The 19,943-nt window shown below is 40.2% G+C and overlaps 1 protein-coding gene across 1 annotated transcript in view; it reads left to right on the top strand.

Annotated features, from left to right (window-relative positions):
* LOC124170064 (zinc finger protein 236-like) overlaps positions 1–19,943 on the top strand; it is a 149,306-nt gene that overhangs the window by 53,575 nt on the left and 75,788 nt on the right. Inside the window, 3 exon segments of the mRNA XM_046548750.1 lie at positions 2,085–2,217; positions 5,946–6,085; positions 8,490–8,749. Of these exon segments, the coding sequence (XP_046404706.1) occupies positions 2,085–2,217; positions 5,946–6,085; positions 8,490–8,749 (533 nt within the window).

The raw sequence follows: 19,943 nt of genomic DNA on the forward strand, positions 1-19,943 counted from the left end.
GGAAAAAGTCGTGAAATTCTTCACAAAGCCTATAAAAAAATCTCTCAAATTTGGTTGTAGAACTACGATTCACAGACAAAAGAGAATTCAAAATGTCCGTCATATTTCAAGGTCAGTCATGCGCAGACATTGTCTACGCAATTATCTGCACGCATATATTCAAAGTGCAATTATAGTCCATGTGCCATGATGACACATTGACCCTTTTGCTGCTGTTCAATGTCCGAAAAACCTTCAATGCAATCGGCCAAAAGGTTAAAATGCATTTCCTGTGGCCACCTACTTCCAGGATGGGTGTGGTACACCCTCCAAAGGGTCCCTAATCCTCAACCTTTCCTCAACCAGCTCACCCTCGCTGACTCTGACTGCATTTTGAAAATCAATAAATCAATCTGATCATCAAAAAATGATTGTTTGCACAACACTCGTAACGAGCTGAAAATGGCCATTGTAGCAAAATTAGCAAAATCGTTACTTTTCATCACAGAAACACGGTTCAAAGACGTACTTGATTGCCTGATTGGCAGAAGTACGATGCAAACAATCATTTTTTGATGTAATTCATATAATTAATTGTAGCGGGCGTAACTTGGTGGATATTCATAATTGCAGGAATAGAAGGATCAACAACTTTGCTATTTCCACATAGTAATTTATTGAGAACGAATATGGTTTCGTCACAGAGTAACATTATCACTTTGATAATGTTACTCTGTAACGAAACCATGGTCGGTCTCAATAAATTACTATGTATGTGGAAAAAGCAACGTTGTCGATCCTTCTATTCCTGCCATTTTTTGATGATCCGATTGATTGATTATCAAATTACAGTCGGAGGGGTCACATTTTTGGATGGAGGTCCCCCTCTCGAAGGGTTGAAGATAGTGCTCTTAGCTGTGAGATAGTGTTATAGGAGGCGCTGAGTGCATACTAGGGAGGAAGAAAAGGAACGTTCACCACAGCAGTGAAAGGGTTAAGCCTGTACCAAAGCCGGAAGACTGTTAACCAAAGTGTTCGTTATCACTTGCAAAATTTCAGACACTTCTTACCCCTTAACCAGTGACGTGCAATTCTTGTTACACTACCAGTGACGTGCGGTCTGGGAGACCGCAATAAATCAAAAATTCATAAAATATTGCTGTGCCATTTTTGTTTTGTTTAATTTTTCTTAGAATGCTTAACTATTTTAAAACTTGAATTAAAATTTTTACACTCCCAATACGAACCAATTTGTCATGAAAAATTGTGATTTGAAGCAGGATCAAAAAACTGATGCCAAAAACACTCGAGTAATAATTATTGTATTTATGTATCAATATTTCACCAGATTCAAAGAGGCCTTAAATGTTAAAGTTGGAAGGCTAAGTAGTAAGTAGCCATGAAATTTATCCCCTTATTCCTTTTCTTGATGCATTCTTAGTAAGTGACGTGCAGTCTCACAGACCGCTAATCGAGTTCAATTGCAAATTTACAGAAATTTATAAAAGGAACGATAAATTTTAGGAGTGGGATGTCCTTGTTATGCAAAAATATGAAGCTAGCGAGGATTATATATATTTTGAAATCTTAATTTTGAAAATATTCATAATTTTAGAAACGCAGCGGTCTCTCAGAGGTTATGAGTGCCGATACGATGAAGGATGCTAGCAGGTAGCTGAGTACCCTGCTAGCAGGTAGTGCTTGGCTTAAATAAAGATTATTAATACCTTATCAAATGAAGAAACTTTCCCGACTATAGGCACTTTTAATAGGTGATTATTATGAGATGTTTCCCTGAGCTCTGTGCCTCATGCATGCATTGGTAATCTCAGACGATGTAAAACTCCTGTCTACTTGCATGGAAACTAGGTCCCTGTGACGTCACGTGGAGTGGCATCGCATGGGCACCAATCTGGCCCTTTTCAAATGAGGTTAAAATTGTCCATTAACATTCGTCTAAACTGGGATTTCTAAAACCAAATAATTTGTATATTATGAATACACTAATGGTGGGTAAGGAATCACAATCAATACATTTCGTTTTCTTTGATGAAGGAAACCACCCTTCTCCACTGTGCTTCATTATTCTTTCCTCTCGTCCGCAGGCGTTACAGCATCAAGGTTCGCTGTTTGGGTGGAGTGAGGTGGCACCAGTGTACATACTGCCCCAAGGAATTCCGCAAACCCTCTGACTTGGTGCGCCACATTCGCATCCACACTCATGAGAAGCCTTACAAGGTAGGCAATGATTTCCACTAGTACAGTGAAATCTCTTTATAACGAATCCACTATAACGAAATTATTTTCCTTCCTTTATAACGATATTTCCCGTATAACGTACTTCGGATATAACAAAATTTCAGTTCTACAGGCCGCTATACGAGGCGAATAATTTCATTCGCATGATCATTCACCGTAAGGTACTTGATAATGACCTCTACGGTTCGAAACATGTCGTATGGACAAAATAAATCAGTGGAAATCAATTAAGTCTCCTTTTCATTTTCGATTATTAACTTTCACATAGTTGAGCCTAATATAATTGAACTAACCATACACCGTGTACAACGTAACATTTCGCGAATGAACCTTCATGCCCATGATCATTCAGAGAAAATTAGAAGTTATTCTTTATTGCTCGCATGATCATTCACCGTGTATAGCGGCCTAAGGAATGTATTGTGGTGGCTCTTTAGGATTACGTTTCAAAGACATTTCACTGTAGATGCATATTTAACGGTTAGTCCCTCAGAATAATTTCCTTTACATGTAAGTGGTTCACTTGGGGACTCCCATCCTGTGGGCTTAGGTTCAAATCCCAGCAGTGAATTTAAGCCCCTTTGCCACCCTTATCATGAGGGAAAGTGACCAAGATAATAAAAATGTTGGGTAAATGCCGCGGTCCTTATTTTTAAAGTTTTCTAATTTCTTTTGGGTAGCCCTCCAGTTATACTCCGTTTGGTGAGAAAGTAAATTGTGAAAATTATTTTTGCTGTCGTGTATCAGGAAAATGTGCCGCATCGCACTATTAAGTTCTGAAATGTTTGTATTTTTGGGTGTTTTTCGGACATAAATGAAGATGATGTCACTCTCAGATTATTCTAACACTTTTCTGTTTTTTCATGTTGACTCGTTAGATATTTGTGATGTATCACCTCAAATATCTTTCATTTCTGCCAATTGGTTCCCAAGATGTCGCACCAAGAGTGAGCGCGTGCCACCCCGCACACTTTGGGTGGCACGCGGGTTGCATACTTGTGTGGACCGGGGGAGTGGGGGGGGGAACTCGTTACATCAGACTTCCGATTATCCGGCTGCAGTTTATCCAGGCTACGGAATATCCATCATGATTTTCAATCCCACTCAATTTTTTCCACGACATTTAAAAAAAAATAAAATCGTGCACAAAATCGTTGAAATTACTGCATCAATGCTAGGATACACCGGGCTTATTATTTGCGTTAGAATCCCCTTCGTAAAACGGAAGCATTTGCGTGCTAGCTGCATTCACGGGAGCACCGTGTTCCCGTTTTCCAAGCCTCACAGTGCACAACCGCGCTCCATGATCACAGATACACGTCCCGCAGCAGTTGCAACCCGTGCAACTTGTGCGAGACGTGACTACATGGCGTGGTGCCTGACAGTGTAGTTTCCAACGTCGAGCAGTGGTTATGAAGCATTCGTGCAAACCACTTTTCTGTGTCTGTGATTACACAGCCATGGATGTGTGGTTTTCGAAACTAGGCCGTACATGGAGCATTAATAATATGAGTACAACCATTGTTATTGCCGCTAAAAGGAACGCGAACTGCCAAAGAGAGCTCTCAATGAGTCTGGGAAGCACTCTTAAATAACAGAATAACTGCATGAATAATAACATATTGTTTGTTTTAAGTAAATTAAGAACATTGCAAGACATTTAAGAGAAAGTTTGGGTTATCCGAGTTTACCAATTATTCGTGCCGTCTCTCCCCATTGTTAGCTCATTAGGATAATCCGGAGTGTGCTGTATTTCATTTTGAAGTCATAATGGTGCAGAAAATTTGCGAATTGTGTTGACAAGGTAAGAAAAAAAATTATCAAAGTCAGTTGACATCTTCCCATCGTGCATAGACCCTAAACTTTGACAAAATTTGAAAAAACATCATTTTTTCGATTATTTTTTTTATTTTTGAACTAGATATTTTCACAAAAGTTTTTAACCTCTTCAAATAGAGGCTTAAGCATTTTGTTTTAATTGGGTATAGGACAGTTATATATATCGGCTGTGCATCAGGGGCTAAAATTTGCCACATTTTACGAGTTCTTTTTTTGGTCTTTAATATACATTTTTTATGTAATGGGTGCTACTTTACATTTAGTTTTGAACGTGAGAACATTATGTTTTAATGTGGTGTGAATGGATGATCAGCTTCTGGTCCCATAATGACCCCCAATGCTGTGGAAAAACAGAACCTGAAAAAAGAAAAGTCAATGGCATGATGGGTGAAAACAGTAACAATGGGCATTGTGCTTTTTGACATGCTCTCTTCTGAAAAAATCTAAATTATTGAAGTTAGGTACGGTAACAGTATAGAAATACCCACGCTGCCATGAGAGATGACAGGGCCCTCTACTTACGAAACTATGCTTTAATGTGCCAAAGATTTGATCAGTTTTTACTTTAAATTAGAAAAATCCTAAAATCAAATACATAGTTGGATGTAGCTGATGCCGAAGAAAGAGGGCTCAGGGGAGGCGTGTGAGGGTACAACGCACTGGTGCACACCAAGGGGGAGTGGGAGGTAACCCCATACCCCACACAGTATGGGTTCCCCTTCCCCTCTCCCTACCCTTCAACCGTCACCCTCACCTCCGCTGATGCTACTTGGGAAAATTTGCATTCTGCTAATGGCCTTTTGTATTCTTCCCGCTCTCCCCTACCTCTCCCTCTTTTGCCCACCTTTCACTACAGTTAGTCAGCTTGCATGCATCAGCTCTACCTACCTCCCCATCCTCCCGCTCCCCCTTGGTTCTACGACCAGGGGAAGACCCATCCCCTCCCCTCCCCTTCTACCCTCCTAACCCCCCCCCCCCAAGTCTACAGTCACCCCCCCACTCGCTCTGGCTATATGTAAGGTATTTAAGGATGTTGAACCACTGTACTTGTCGCTTGAGAATGACGTGGAGTGTCGAAACCATGGTCGTGTAATTATAAATATATTCTGTGGAAAAACAAAGTTTACATTTTTTATTCATCAAAGGTGTATTAGGTGCGTTCCCGCTCTCTGAGGGTGAAGTGTGAATTGGTTGTGCCTCTCCCATAAGTTTTCTTGGCTCATCATTTACCCAAGAACAAATTTCGTATGGCTCTCAAACCTTATGCCACTCTGAGCAGACTGGTTGTTAAATGTAAGGATCAGATGGACCACCAATTGGGTATAGATGTGTTGGAGTGTATTCATTGAAATGCAGCGATTGCAATGGTGTCTACGTGTTGCTGACAGGAAGAAGCTTTGAAGTCAGGAAGAAAGAACATTTAAGTGCTTACAAATATAACAAAGATGAAAAAAGTGATATTGCTAAACGCTTGATATGCAACAGCCATAGGAACGATTTCAAAATGAATATTTAAAAAAATTTGCAATGACCGCCATGAATTGTATTCTAGAGAGCAGTTGGAAATTTTAAAAATTATCGATAGTCAGGACAGCACTCTTATAAATGAATATTTCTACCCATCCTTCTCCCCTAGTCCGGCATCTGTTTTAAAATTCATCAAGTAACTAGGTGACAATAATCAGATGAACAAATCATAATTTGCACCTGAAGATGACGTGATAATTTGTTGTAACCCGGGTTTTGTTGTGTAAAAAATAAGTGGTATAAGTAATTGTGTGATATCTCAAAACTTATAATAGAATACCTCAATGTTAGTAATGAGTTTGTGAATTTTGAGTCTCTCCTCTTCTCTCTCTCTCTTGCAGTGCTATATGTGTTTCCGTGCGTTTGCGGTCAAATCGACGCTCACGGTGCACCTGAGGATCCATTCCGGCCTCAAGTCGTACGAGTGCCCAACGTGCAAGAAGAAGTTTGCGTCCCAGTCTTCCCTCAAGGTCCACCAAAGGTGAGTGGGTCCAACTCATTCTCATCATACTCTATCCTCTTTCAGGGTGGCCAAGAAGCAGAGAACTGGTGGGATTTTTTAAATTTAATTTTATTTTATTTATTTATTTTAGAGATAAGCGAATAGTATCTGCCAATACTCGAATACCGTGAATACTAAAAAGTATTCAGTATTCAAGATCTTGAATAATCCTCTATATTATTTCTACTGTATAGATACCTTTCTCAACTTATACGCAACCAAACTCTACAAATGATGTACCAAAATGCACAGAATTTATCAGAGAAATTGCGACGGCATATCTTACTTCCTAAATATTGCCGTTGTTTCCTAAAATTGGTTTAAAAAAAACAATCGATTAAAAAAATCGATTCCGGCAAGATTGTCCTCATCCCAAGAATACAGTTAACGCCGTCGGTTCCCACCATGCCTTTTAATTTGACTCTCAGACAATTTCCCATTAAGGTTTCCTATGCGATGACTATTAACAAGGCTCAGGGTCAGACTTTCCAAAGAGCTGGCTTATTCCTGCATGACCCTGTATTCTCTCATGGCCAACTTTATGTAGCATTCTCTAGGGCAAGATCTTTTCAATAATATTTTTGTAAATATTAAGGAAAACGCTTAACAAGTATTAACGGAGGATAGTGTAATTACTTCCAATGTTGTGTTTAAAGAGGTCCTCTGACCTCAATTTGTACATGAACATTCCAATTAAATTTGTACGTAAGACCTTGCCTTTTTTTTCTACATTTTAAAATTAGAAACGCGCCTATCCCTCTGTGGACCTGCATTGCAAAGAGCGGGGGAAGCCCGCTGGGAGCGGGCGCATCACACTCATTATGCTTAAAGTATGATCTCAAATACCTTAAATACTTTGAATTATGCGCCATACGCAGTTGAATGCACATCATTTGTAGTAGACTAGGAAACAACGAGGTAGAGATAGGACTCTAGTTATTCAGTGCATGCAGTGCCATTTTAGGCAAGTTGAGGAACTACATCAAATCCGCGGATAATAGTGGTGAATAGATAGATATCGCTCGATGTGAGAGACTGAAAATGATTGGGGGAAAACTCTGAAAACCACTGAATTCAAAACCCCTCAAAAAAGTTGTAAATGGTGGGAGAAAAAAATCGACTTTTGTGGTACCTTACGTCACACATTCAGCTATTGCTCCCGAACTGTTCCACTCATCGGAAAGATCATCGTGGATCCAAAGACTACAAGGATGCGGCCTACTCCTGACATCAGTTTTTTTTCTCTATGCCGAATGAAGTCTCTGCAATGACGGGTTAAAGTTGGAAAAGGATCGAAATTGAATTTAAAGTTGAAAGGATCGAAGGATCTGCCAAGAGGCAGAAAACCGTGCGGGTAAAGTGATGGAGTAAGAGTGAGGGAATACCACAACTGAGCCGGAAACAGTCATACAGTTGAGAACCTCAAATCTGGAATCCGGAAAACCGGTAATCCGAAACGGCTCACAGCTTACTTTGCCACATAAGCGTATTTTCCCCTGGAACCAGGGCACGTCATACTTTTCAAAGAATCGAAAATCATCGCCAAGGAAAATAAATATTTCCCTTGGCTGATAAGGGAGGCGATAGAAATAGCAAGTCACCAAAAGAACTTCAATAGGGAAGACGGCTATCCTTTATCCTCATTTTTCAAACGGCTTTTCCAGCAATGGAATTCAAATCAACGGCCTAGCTATATATATAAAGGATAGGCAGCTCTGCAGATCATTTGGACCCAGAGATGGGAGCTGGAACGCACCTGAAACTGTCGTCCGCAAACACATGAATAAACCTGGAAAACCCCGCCTGCCTGCCCGCCCCCCCACCCCCATCCTCCGACACCATGAGGCATCCAGGGGTAGGTGACCGGACCGAGCGACTGGAAGCGTTGGAACCCAGCGGAGAGGGTACCAGGGGCCTTCCCACCATCCCCTTGGAGGAAGACATTAAGGACATTAGTGTATATGTCATACTCCTCTCTAACTCCATCCTCAGTTTTCCCCCCGCTTTCCCGCCCACCACCCCTTCCTGCCTTTCCTATTTAAGTATAGCGCACTTGATATTTTTGTACCTGATGATGCTGAAAAGCGAAACCGGAAGTATTAATAAATTTTAAAATTGTGGAAATTGCTCCTGCTTTATCATTTTCATTATGTCACATTTCCACTCCATCTCGCCTGAAACCTCAGACTATATTATATAATTTATTGTATGCATCCAACTTTTCTGTGTACTCAAGCTCTGATGCCAATGTATACCTTTAGTATGTTCTTAGTGGACCTAGAGTCCAAGAGCAATAAACATTTCTTCATCTTTATAATCGGGAGTTTAATGTATCTGCTTCAACTGCGTCTGTGACCGTGCTTGTCGTTTGCTCTCGTCGCAGGTTGCACTCTGGTCTGAAGCCGTTTGCGTGTCCCTACTGCAGCCTGCGCTTCCGCACGACAGGCCACCGCAAGACGCATGTGTCGACGCACTTCCGGGCGAGGGGGGGCAGGGGGGGGAAGAGCGAGGAGGGGGCGTCGTCGACAACGGCCGAGGCCATCCAGCGGGTGTTCCTCAGGGATCCCATTGTCGTGGTGCAGCCCCCAGACGAGGACGACGGGGAGGATGACAACAACGTCGAGGAGGCGACAACCGCAAACGGTGGGTACATACATCCTTGCCTTGTATAGTGCAAGGGATGCATTCCTTGGGGTCTTTGCGCTATATGAATTTACGTTATACGAGAGCGTTTTAACATTGGGAAGATAGGGATGCATTCCTGGTCTCATAGGTGTTGGGTAGCGAATTTCCTCTAAACCATTTATATTCCCATAAATAGCCTTAGAAAACCTTATTTATATAGTTGTTCATAGTTTAAAATGTATTTAAAGATAGTAGGCACGCATTCAAAGACTTATATCCATGTTTAAAAAACTTCACCCGTGCTTTTGAAATTCCCTCCTGGCGAACATCTGATGTATCAGGGTTTCATAATGCATTGCCAGCAGTTGACGATTTTCTAAACCAGTCTAAAAACAATTATTGTGACATCCAGGCCCTTCTGTTGCTCATCGAAATGACAGGCAAATGGTACTTTGAATGCCATTTCATAGCTAGCGGAGTTTATGAATGATAAATCATTTTAATTTGAAGTCCTCTGAGGTATTAGCAGCTGCGTGAAACAGTCTTTAAATGCCTTGAACCCTGACCCAGGTTTTCCTTACCTGAAAATGAGTGAACGAGATTGCATTCTTTTCCAAAACAATATCATCTCGTCAACACTAAAAACTAGTTCTAAACACTAAATCCCATAGTCGTGGTGCAGCCCCCAGACAAGGTCGGGGAGGATGGCAACGACGTTGAGGAGGCGACAACCGCAAACAGTGGGTACATATATATGTAGTACCTCGTATTACGACCAAAATCCGTTCCAGAAAGCTGCTCTCGTTATCCGAAATGTTTGCTATCCGAAACAATTTTCCCCATTAAAAATAAAGGTAACAGGAATAATTGGTTCGTAGCTCCTATTGTCTCACCATGATATGACAGTTACAGGCTATATTAGTATGCTTTTTTAAATGAGAATAGTTATAATACAGTACAAATTGAGTTAAATATAAATTAAAACATTAGAGAAAGCATTTAAACGTTCATTATACACGTATACAGGAGAACCTCGTATTACGATCACAATCAGTTCCAGAAAGCTGCTCTCGTCATCCGAAATGTTCGCTATCCAAAACAAATCTCACCATTATAGGAAAGTTACAGGCTCTATAGGCATTGTATTACGTATAGACTTACTATTGTAGACATTGTATTACTTTGTATCCATTTGGAATCGAACAGCACAGAACACACATGGCCGCTGCACATCAGTTCGCTATCCAAGGAAAATTTTTAGCGAAATTTTTGGTCGTTATCGGAATTGTTCGTTATCAGAGGCGCTTGCTAACCGAGGCTTCATTGTATACACTAGAACTTCTTCAGTGTGTTTCTGAAGGGAGCACAAAAAATGAATGTGCTATCCAGGCAAGTCGATAATAGCAATCCGATCTCATTATATCTCACCAAGGGGGAGTGGGAGGGGGTCCAAAAAGCACCCCACCTAATTAATAAACCCCCTAGAAACATCGAAAAGATTCGTCATGGCTGGATTCTGTGCTAATCTGCCAAATGAATGCCATGAGGATGAAAATCTCAATGTTTTCATAGATTTCCCTGAGACAATCACATAAAAATGTCATCATTCTCCTGTGTTGTGTCGTATACAGTAAAACTTCGATTTTACGCACTTTGATTTTACATCAAGTCTCGTTTTTGCGCAGCGACCTTCAAGTCCGGCCAGAAAGCATAGGGAATTGCAATGGTGAAACTTCGATTTTACATCTTTTCTTGATTTTACGCAGTTTTTTGATTTTGCGCAGCATTACCTCAGCCTCAAAGAGGCCGCTAATCTTGATTTTATGCAGTTGAAATGATGTCGCGCTGTTAAGCGTGAAATTAAAAACATTGCGAATCTAATTATCGCTTCCCCCTGCGCCCTCTAAGTAATATTTCAGGCTCCTTTACGAACGCGAACATCGCTCTTAGTTCAAATTTGCCGTAGAAGGATATCGAAACCTAAAACTTACGGCAATCGCCGTGTATGTGTAACTACCTACTTTTGATTAAGACAGATGATCGCCAGAGATATTGACATTATCACCTTTCGTTTATTATTCGACTTATTGATCGACGCTGTTTATAACATATTTATTGAAATTACAGTAGATGGTCGTTAATCCGGAATTATGAACTACGGAATACCTATCCCAAACGGAGGGTTTTCTAGAATTTTGCTAACGCTATGTTTTCCGTCGCCCCAGCGAAATGAGCCGTTAAAAATCCTCCCGTGCCAAAATTTTGGCTTCCAAGGTGATCCAAAAAAGATAGTCGTACTTCTAGTATGGACGTAAGTCGATGGTGATTCAACACGATGGTAAAAGCAGCATGCGTTGTCTCTTTCCGCGGGCTAACCCCACATCTGCGGGACGAATGGAGGTGAGGAAAGTTGCTTGCGCGGCGCACAGATCAGAACTGACTCAACTTGTATCTCATTGTGAGTGGGTTTATATGAAATATGATAGGAACTTGAATAGCTATTACTTTCACTCCGCTAGGTGGCAAGCGTTTATTTTTTAACGGAACGGGAGTAAATGCCTTCAGAGAATAACTCGCGTCGTCAATCGTCATGTAATCATTGAAGTCAAATTCAAGACGTGAGTGGTAAGGCAGTCCATTTAAACTCAGGAATGGTTTAGCACCCCTAAATCAAAATACAAAAAGTGTCCGGTGTTGTTATCAGATATGGGGAAGCAAAATATTACGTGAAGCTGAGTCACACGGCTTGTGAGTCGAAGGTCCCGGCACTGAATTCGCAGAAGAATGCCGACAGAGAAGCTATTCCCGGAAGAGTCAATCTACTAAAATGCTAAAATTTCATGGGGAAATGCTTTTTTAATGCGTATAAATTATAAAGAAGGAAAATTGTTCCGGACTATTAATATTTTTTTATTCATCACTGGCGGCATGACGGTAGTTGCGCCGTTATTTAAATAGCTAACTTTAAAAAAGAGATCAAAACACCGGAAAAATCTGAATTTCCGAATATCCTGGGTCCTGCGTGCTTACCTATGGTATACTATTTTAAGCCTTCTAAAGATAATGAGTAGAGGTAGGCTATTTTCGTTTTTGACGAAATCGCGAAATTTCTTCAGATGATTAAAAAACACCGAGCTATCACTCGAAGATGCATTACCGCTAAAAAAAGTGGAATATTAAGCATTTCGTTTTCGCGAAATCCATACTATTTCGCGAAACCCATACTATTTCGCGAAATCATTAATAATTCGCGAAATCTGCCACGAAATGATTGTATTTTATCGCGAAATTTCGTCGAATGTGGCGTATGGAAGATGCCCATCAACACAATTAGATGTTTTGTAGTTTTTAACATGCCGGAAATCGATCGCGTTAATTATTTTGAAGCATAGATTTTCATTTTTAAAACTGAGACCATAAGTATCTGGTAAACCTCTCAACAATTCACTTCGCACTCAGAGAAATTCCCTCACCGTACTGAAAAGATGAATTCAAAAACGTAGAACAATTCGAGGAACGATAAAGTGATAATATTATATTACTTGCTGATTACGAGTTCCTAAATATCAGAACATCAACGAAGGTTCCCATTCCAGACAAGGCTTTTTAAAAATTCGTTAGCGCGAGTTGAGCTGAAGCGAACTCACGGCAAAACTAATCGGAAAAGCAGTGCTTCCTCGCACTTTCTTTTGCGGCAGTGGACAATAAACGTAGTGTCGGAATGTGATGTTCTGAAGTCCCTATCTATGTTTAAAAAAGCCATTTCAAGCCATATATTCTACCATTTACCGCGAAATGGATAATGCTGCATATTTACAGGCACAAATAATTCACTGGAAATCCCTGATGCGTATAATTACACATACAGTAAACTCTTGATTTTACGAAGCAGGATTTTACGAAGTTTTCGATTATACGAAGTGATATTGCGGTCCCGGTGAAAAGCCTATGCTAAATACATGGCGCTATTCGATTATACGAAGTTTCGATTATACGAAATTTTTTGAATTTACGAACCTCGGCTCGGTCCCTAGGAACAAATGGCATTCGTTTATACGAACTACGGCGAAAAATTTGTCAACAAAACTAGTTACGCCGGCGTAAGTAGCTAAAAAATCAGCGCTTCCAACTGTGGTCCATCAAAAGTGCGAAATCGTAAATGATAATGCAACTTTGGAGAGAAATGGGTCGCCAAAAACCTCACTGTGGGAATTTAGGGGGAGTAGGAGTTCAGTTAAAATATCGCGGCTGACATTATACCCCTATTTACGTGCCTGTTCGTAAACATAGCATCGACAATAATTCGTAGTTTAACATGCCAGGAAGGTCGCGCGGAGTATTTCGTACACCCCTAATTAACCCTTTGCACTGCTGTGAACGTACAACGAAGACTACTTGACTACTTTTCGCCGAAGCACTTCGAAGGGTCCCTAATCCGGGACCCTTTCCTCGACGAGCTCACCCTCGCTGGCCCCTGAAACTGGGCTATTTTTAAGGCATTACCTGACGCAACCCTGGGTTTCAAAGGGCAAAGGTGCCATGGGGGGAAAAAGAGTAAAGTGCGTGTTACTGTGGGGCTGTGCGTCAACCAAATGGGCACGGACAAAATAAGCCCGATATCATTGGGAAATTTGAAAGGCCACGGTGCTTAAAACATGTAAAATTGGAAGCCCTCCCCGTTTTTTACCATGCAAATAAAAACAGCTGGATGACCCGAGAAATTTTCCAGCAAACGGTTATACGTCTACTGAGAAAAATTGCTGGAGAGAACAGCAAAATTGTTTTAATAATGGATAATGCCACCGTTCATAAATACGTGGAGGATCTAAAATTGGCTAATGTTCGAGTCCTCTTTTTACCCCCGAACTCGACTAGCAAGTCCCAGCCCTTGGACCAAGGCATTATCCAATATTTTAAAGTCCTGTACCGGAAGAAGCTTGAGCGGTATTACTTGCGATGGATCGGTATGTATACATTCATCTATTTTGCTCATGTGCGTTTGGATATCGATTTAGATATTTTTATTCATGATTATCATTCTTTCAAATCTATTTGCTACTTTTATAAATGGGAACAGAAATTAATAACATCCCGAAATGGACGTTGATACATGCAATCCGCGCCATAATATCTTTTCGTGTATATATTGGCCTTTGTGAATGAACAACTTAAATATCTTAAGTATTGGGCTCTATTTACCGCCAATTTATATTTCAGGCTTCTCGTAATGAAGACGCACTTCCAAGTCTAACCATGAACTTTCTTCTCACGCGCTTCCCAGTTCTCCCATGCTGGGGTTCTGTCTTTCAAAAGCCTTTGTCCCTTCCCTCTTGCCGCCTTTGGCTGATCTTGCTGACACCCACCTTACGCATCCCAAACCCCTCCTTCCCCAGCATTTCCCATTCACTCCCTCCCTAAGGAGACTGAGCTTGTGTGCGTCGCAAAAAAATACGGCCCCCAAAAGTAGACTGAGGCAGAGCTGAAGGCCATTTCCCCACCCTTCTTTGTCCTGCCCCCTTCACCAGTCATTGTGCTGACCACACTTCTTCCCTCAGGCAATCCCCATCCCACTCTTATTCACCCCACCCACTGGGAACGTTCCCCGATTGTGGAGAAGGGCATGGTTCATCTTTACCTGCAACGGGGGGAAGTTATTAACCGGAGAGAGGCGGAAGAAGTATCTTCCACTGTCGGGAAAATGGTGCCGCGCTTATAATTGTCTCTCTTCTTCTCAGCTGACTTTTCAATTGAAATTATTTTCTTTGCTCTTTCCACACTATATTTATTTACGATTATGGCGCGACTATTTTTAGTGCTAAAACTAAGAAAATCTTTTCTCTATGTCAATGATCCTTTGCATAACTTTCAATACGGCGGAGAAAGGAACACAAAAACTAAATGAGGTGACGGTACAGGTTTTTGCGTGTCATTTTTTGGGAATTCACGCTAGTGAACCAATACTTAACCACGTTGAGAAATGATAAAACGTCTCTTGTAGGAAAACAATCAATGTGGATAATAACGTTTCTATCTATATTTCTCCGATACTGTAAGATGTTTCTCCTGTCGTTTTCCGGTTGGAACCTTGCTCCTGTCGGCATAAAAGGAGAGAAACATACTATATGAACAGATCACCTCACACCCGGTATGAAGAATACAGTCCTGATGAAGAATTAAGTCTTTTATGGCAACGTCTGCGAAGATGATGGAACACAGTAGTCGGACGGAGAACTCAAACAGAATTTACTGCAAATATTCGCCAGAAGATAATCACATCCTACGTTATTTATGATCGTAATTGAATCTCAGTGAAAATAGAGCACATTCTGCTGAAAATACGAAGTAACTCGAAATATTAATTTACGAAGGTTATTTTGGAAACGGGCTAAGACCCTTGTTTTTCTTTTTTTCTCGTCACTGAGCGATAGAGGGCGACATAAATGGCGGTTAGGCCGGCTGCCGCTAAAATTCCGTGGGTGTCAGAAACAAATATCTATCTTTTGCATACTTAATAGTAGCTATTGGCTCCTAACCACAAATTTATTACTGTAAATTCTTATAATAAACATTGCAATTCATTATTTGATTACGTTTTCTAAACTGGTCGGGAATTTCTTTAGCGATCGTTGATGTTGAAGTATGAACAAGAAATGGGAATTTTATGGTGGTATAATTAGTTAACGATTTTTCACATCATAAATCGATAGCTAAAAGCCTTTTCTATGAATTATACCGAGAATAACCTCCGAAAACATTTAAATAAGATCACTAAAGACAAAAAACGGCGGAAGAAACAAAAGCGAACATTTTTTTCGTGACTTATGAAAAAGGTTTGAATTTACGAAACTCGATTTTACGAAGTGCCAATTTTCCGGTCCCACTGACTTCGTAAAATCAAGAGTTTACTGTATATAGTTTTTACCATATTGGGATCCAACACTAGCCCGAAAATATTTAAGTTCGACACTTTTGGGAAAGGATAATTCGATTCGTATCTAAAATAATCCAGTTTTAGTAAACATTTCCTAAATATCAGAACATCAACGAAGGTTCCCATTCCAGACAAGGCTTTTTAAAAATTCGTTAGCGCGAGTTGAGCTGAAGCGAACTCACGGCAAAACTAATCGGAAAAGCAGTGCTTCCTCGCACTTTCTTTTGCGGCAGTGGACAATAAACGTAGTGTCGGAATGTGATGTTCAGAAGTCCCTGAAAGGATTTCATTTACCAATTTATGCCTCTTTTTCTGTCTGTACTCCGCGAGGTTAGGGTTTTTGTCAATGCGTAGTGATGCGTAGCGGGCAAGCCGTCTCCCTTGTGACTGTCGCGTAGTGGGCTTGCCGTCTCCCTGGTGAATGCAGGTGTCTACCGCCGCGCGCTGTTTTTCGCTTTCAAAATCGCCAGACTCATCAACACAGAGTCACGTTGGTAACTACATTGTAGCTGCATTGCATTTGGAGCATTTTTGAATTGCATCACTAGTTGAACATCGACAGAAAACAGTGACGTGGAGCTGGTGAGAGGACCCACTTCATGGTATTCGTATTGTGGAAATAACGAAAGGCAGAAAGACTGATTAATTGGGTATTCAGAAATACTTGGATGTTGATAATGCCTAAAGTTGTGACTGTGTTTCAGAGAGTGCGAGAGTATGAGAAAGAAGGATTTTATGTGTTTGATAAAGCAAAAAAAATTATGATGTGCAAGTTTTGCAATGTCATTGTGGGCTGGAGCCGGAAAGACACATGTGAGAAGCATGTCAACGCCAGAGCTTCTCATGAAGCAAATAAGAAGAGGGTGGTGTCTGAGGGGGAGGATCAAAACGGCAGACTTTGATTTCTGAAACATTGGATGCGAGCAAACGGGCAAGGCAAGAAAAAGAACAATTCACAAAAGACACGGTGAGGGCATTTGTGAAAGCAAATATACCTTTGTTTAAAGTTGATCACCCAGCTGTTAGAGAGTGGATGGAAAAATATATTCCAGGGGCAGGTAGTCTTCCTCATTCTAAAACTTTGAGGGATGTTTATTTAAAAAACATTGGAGAGGAGGAAGAAGTAAATCTTAAAGAAGTAGTTAAAGGGAGAAAGATAGTGATTTTATGTGATGAAACCACTGACAGGAAGGGTCAGTGTGTATTTGTAGTCTTATTTAAAGTGCTTTTGCTTGAAGAAGGCAGCAAGCTTTTCATTGCTGCTTGTAAAGTGCTCCAGAGTGCCACCGCCACAGAGTGTTCTCGAGTCTTGGTGGAGACATTAGGAAAATATGGTGTGGACTATCAAAATGTACTTTCATTTACAACAGACTCTGCCCCATATATGACAAAATGTGCTGACATTATAAAAGTGCTAACGTCATCTACACTCATCCATGTCCAGTGCTGGGCACATAAACTCAATCTTGAGGGAAATATGTGGGCTATTGGACTTCCTGAACTAAATGAATGTGTTGTGAAAGCTAAAATGGCTTTTCTTAACACCAGAAAAAGGAAACATCATTATTTGAAGTATCTTGAAGACAAACATGTTACCCCAAAACTGTATCCCTCACCAGTTGCCACTAGGTGGAATGCTTGGTATTGTTCCGTTGCATATATAGATGAATATCTCCCTTACCTTGCTGATTTTTTCAAGTTTGAAATTAAGGACTCTAATGACAACAGCCCCTCTATCAGATATTTCAAGTGCCTAACTGTAGATGAACTTGCAGGTTTGAAATGCCAGGCAAAGTTTGTTGTTGAGCATTGTTCAGCCAATGTTGCACTTTTAGAGACACTGGAAGGGTCGAATTATCCTTTTTCTCATGTCCTGAGCGTTAAGTTGTTAGACCTAAAAAATGGTTTCCAATTAGTTGCTGATCGGCAGTTTCGATCAGAAACTGCTAACCTGTTGCAATCACCTGCTTGCCACTCCAGAGCTATAGAAGCACAGTTGGCAAATGTTGGAAAAGAAGCAGTGTTAAAACTTAATTCTCTTGTAGCTAATGACCCAGCAAAAGACTTCTGGGAGGCTATGGGCCAACTTTTCAATCCTAGGAACATTATTGCAAGTGGGCTGCATGTAAATCATAGTTCTGTGTCTCAGTATGTAAAAAAATTGCCCTTGCTTAGTGATCTACCCATAATTGATTTTACTGAAGCTTATTTAGCAACCAAAAAATGTGTCATTGATGCTGCAGCTACTGGTGAGGTTGACCTAATGGCTATTGTTAAGAGTCTTAGCTCTGATTATCCTAGATATGCAGAATATGCTTTTTATTGTATAAGTATTCCTGCCTCTAATGTTGACAGCGAGAGAGCATTCTCAGCGTACAGCAACATTATGTCTGATAAAAGGACATCGCTAAAACCAGAGAATATGGAGACACTAATAGAACTATATTTTTGCGAATAAAGTCAATTTTACTTATTGGCAGAATTGTGGATCGGAAAGAACCAATAATTTATTTTACTTCCTATTTCATGACTTCTATTGCTGTATTACTCAAATATGCCTTAGTGTCCTTTTCTTTAATATTACATAAAAATTTTCAAAAATATCTCTTACACTGAATGTTTTATTGTGCTTTAAATTATTTATGCTTCAACATTTTTTCACCGAAATTTCATTTATTTACCGCTTTTTTGCGACGAAATCCACCATTTTATTCACCGAAATTCAGGAATTTTATTCACCATTTTTCACCAGCTCTAATAATGAGCTAGTGTTATCCTGAAAAGTATACTCCTCCTCAATGCAAAATCTTGATTTTACACAGTGCCCATATTTCGGTCCCTCCATCTGCGTAAAATCAAAGTTTTACTGTATGTTTTAATAGCAAGTTTAGCTAGGTCATTTTATCTTTCTCAGAGATTACTCGCAGAAAATGACGATAACCCTCAGTATATAAATTGGATTGTTTTAAAGCACAAAAATTGGGCAACATATGTTAACCATAAATCCCAGCAACAGCCATACACATTTTTTCTAAGAATGAACCCATATTAATGAATATATCAATATTGATATGACGATTAATAAGACATTTGAATCTTATTATAGGCAGATTTTTATATTTTACAGTTTAAGTTCTCTTAAAACATTTGTCCAATGTAGTCTGCTATTTATTTCTTGTACAGAGATCAAGTATTTTTGCGTTAAATTTCGTGTGGGGATCCAAAGCATTGTCTGCTCTCGCAATACTCGTTTGGTAATGACGCGCGTACTCCTCGTGTTGAGAAATGCATTTGGATGCATCGTAGTCGTAAAAAGAGAGATTTGGGATGAATGTAAGATTGTCAATGGTGGATAATAATAAAATAACTTATGAATTCAGAGGTTTACACACAAACCAAACTACAAAAATGGTCGGTTAAAATATTATGTAAAGCTAAAAAACAAACTAGCTGCCGTAATCTTTTCAAAAGGTTACAGATCCTTCCCCTTCCTTGTATATATATTTATTATGCTGTGATGTTAATTAGAGAATTAAAACAAAAGTTGTGTCTTACTATGAATAACGATATTCATGATTATCGTACAAGAAATGATCTCGCAGTGAGGCAACAAAATCTTTCTCTCTTTAGTAGAGGGCCTATCAATATGAGTATTAAAATTTGTAATAAATTACCCAAATCAATCAAAGAGGAAATCAGACCTGGCCTTTTTAAAGCAAAATTTTAAAAATATCTTTTAGATCATTGCTGCTATTCAATTGATGAATTCTTTGAGGATGCCTCGCAATTAATCACAGACAAGATGGCGGCCGTTAGTGACGCACGAAAATGTGGCTGCTGCGAAAAGTTGTTCGATTGCAAAGATAAAATTGTTACCTGCGACCAATGCTCGCGTATGTTCCACGGTAAATGTACAGGGCTAAAGGAAATATCTTTAAAAGCCGTTTGTGAAGATCGAGATTTACACTGGAGATGTTTGTCCTGCCGATCTTGCAAGACCACGCTAGCCGTCATGGCCGCTGACATCGAGTTCTTGAAGCAAGAGCTCGGCAGTTTGAAAAGGAGAGGTGAATCTTGTGCCATTGATAGTTCCCTAAAGAGGGTTACTTTCGCTGAAAAGCTTGCGACTAATAATTGTGCGACCGAGTCGCGTACGAAGGGTGTGGAACCATCTATCGACGAACCGGTTGTCAAAGAAAACGCAGTCAAGTCCAATGTGAATACTAAGCCAACTATCTCCTCCGTGGGAAAATTAAACAACAACGGCGAGACGACGCATAG

This window comes from Ischnura elegans, chromosome 13 (genome assembly GCF_921293095.1).
Source record: "Ischnura elegans chromosome 13, ioIscEleg1.1, whole genome shotgun sequence".
NCBI lineage: Eukaryota > Metazoa > Arthropoda > Insecta > Odonata > Coenagrionidae > Ischnura > Ischnura elegans.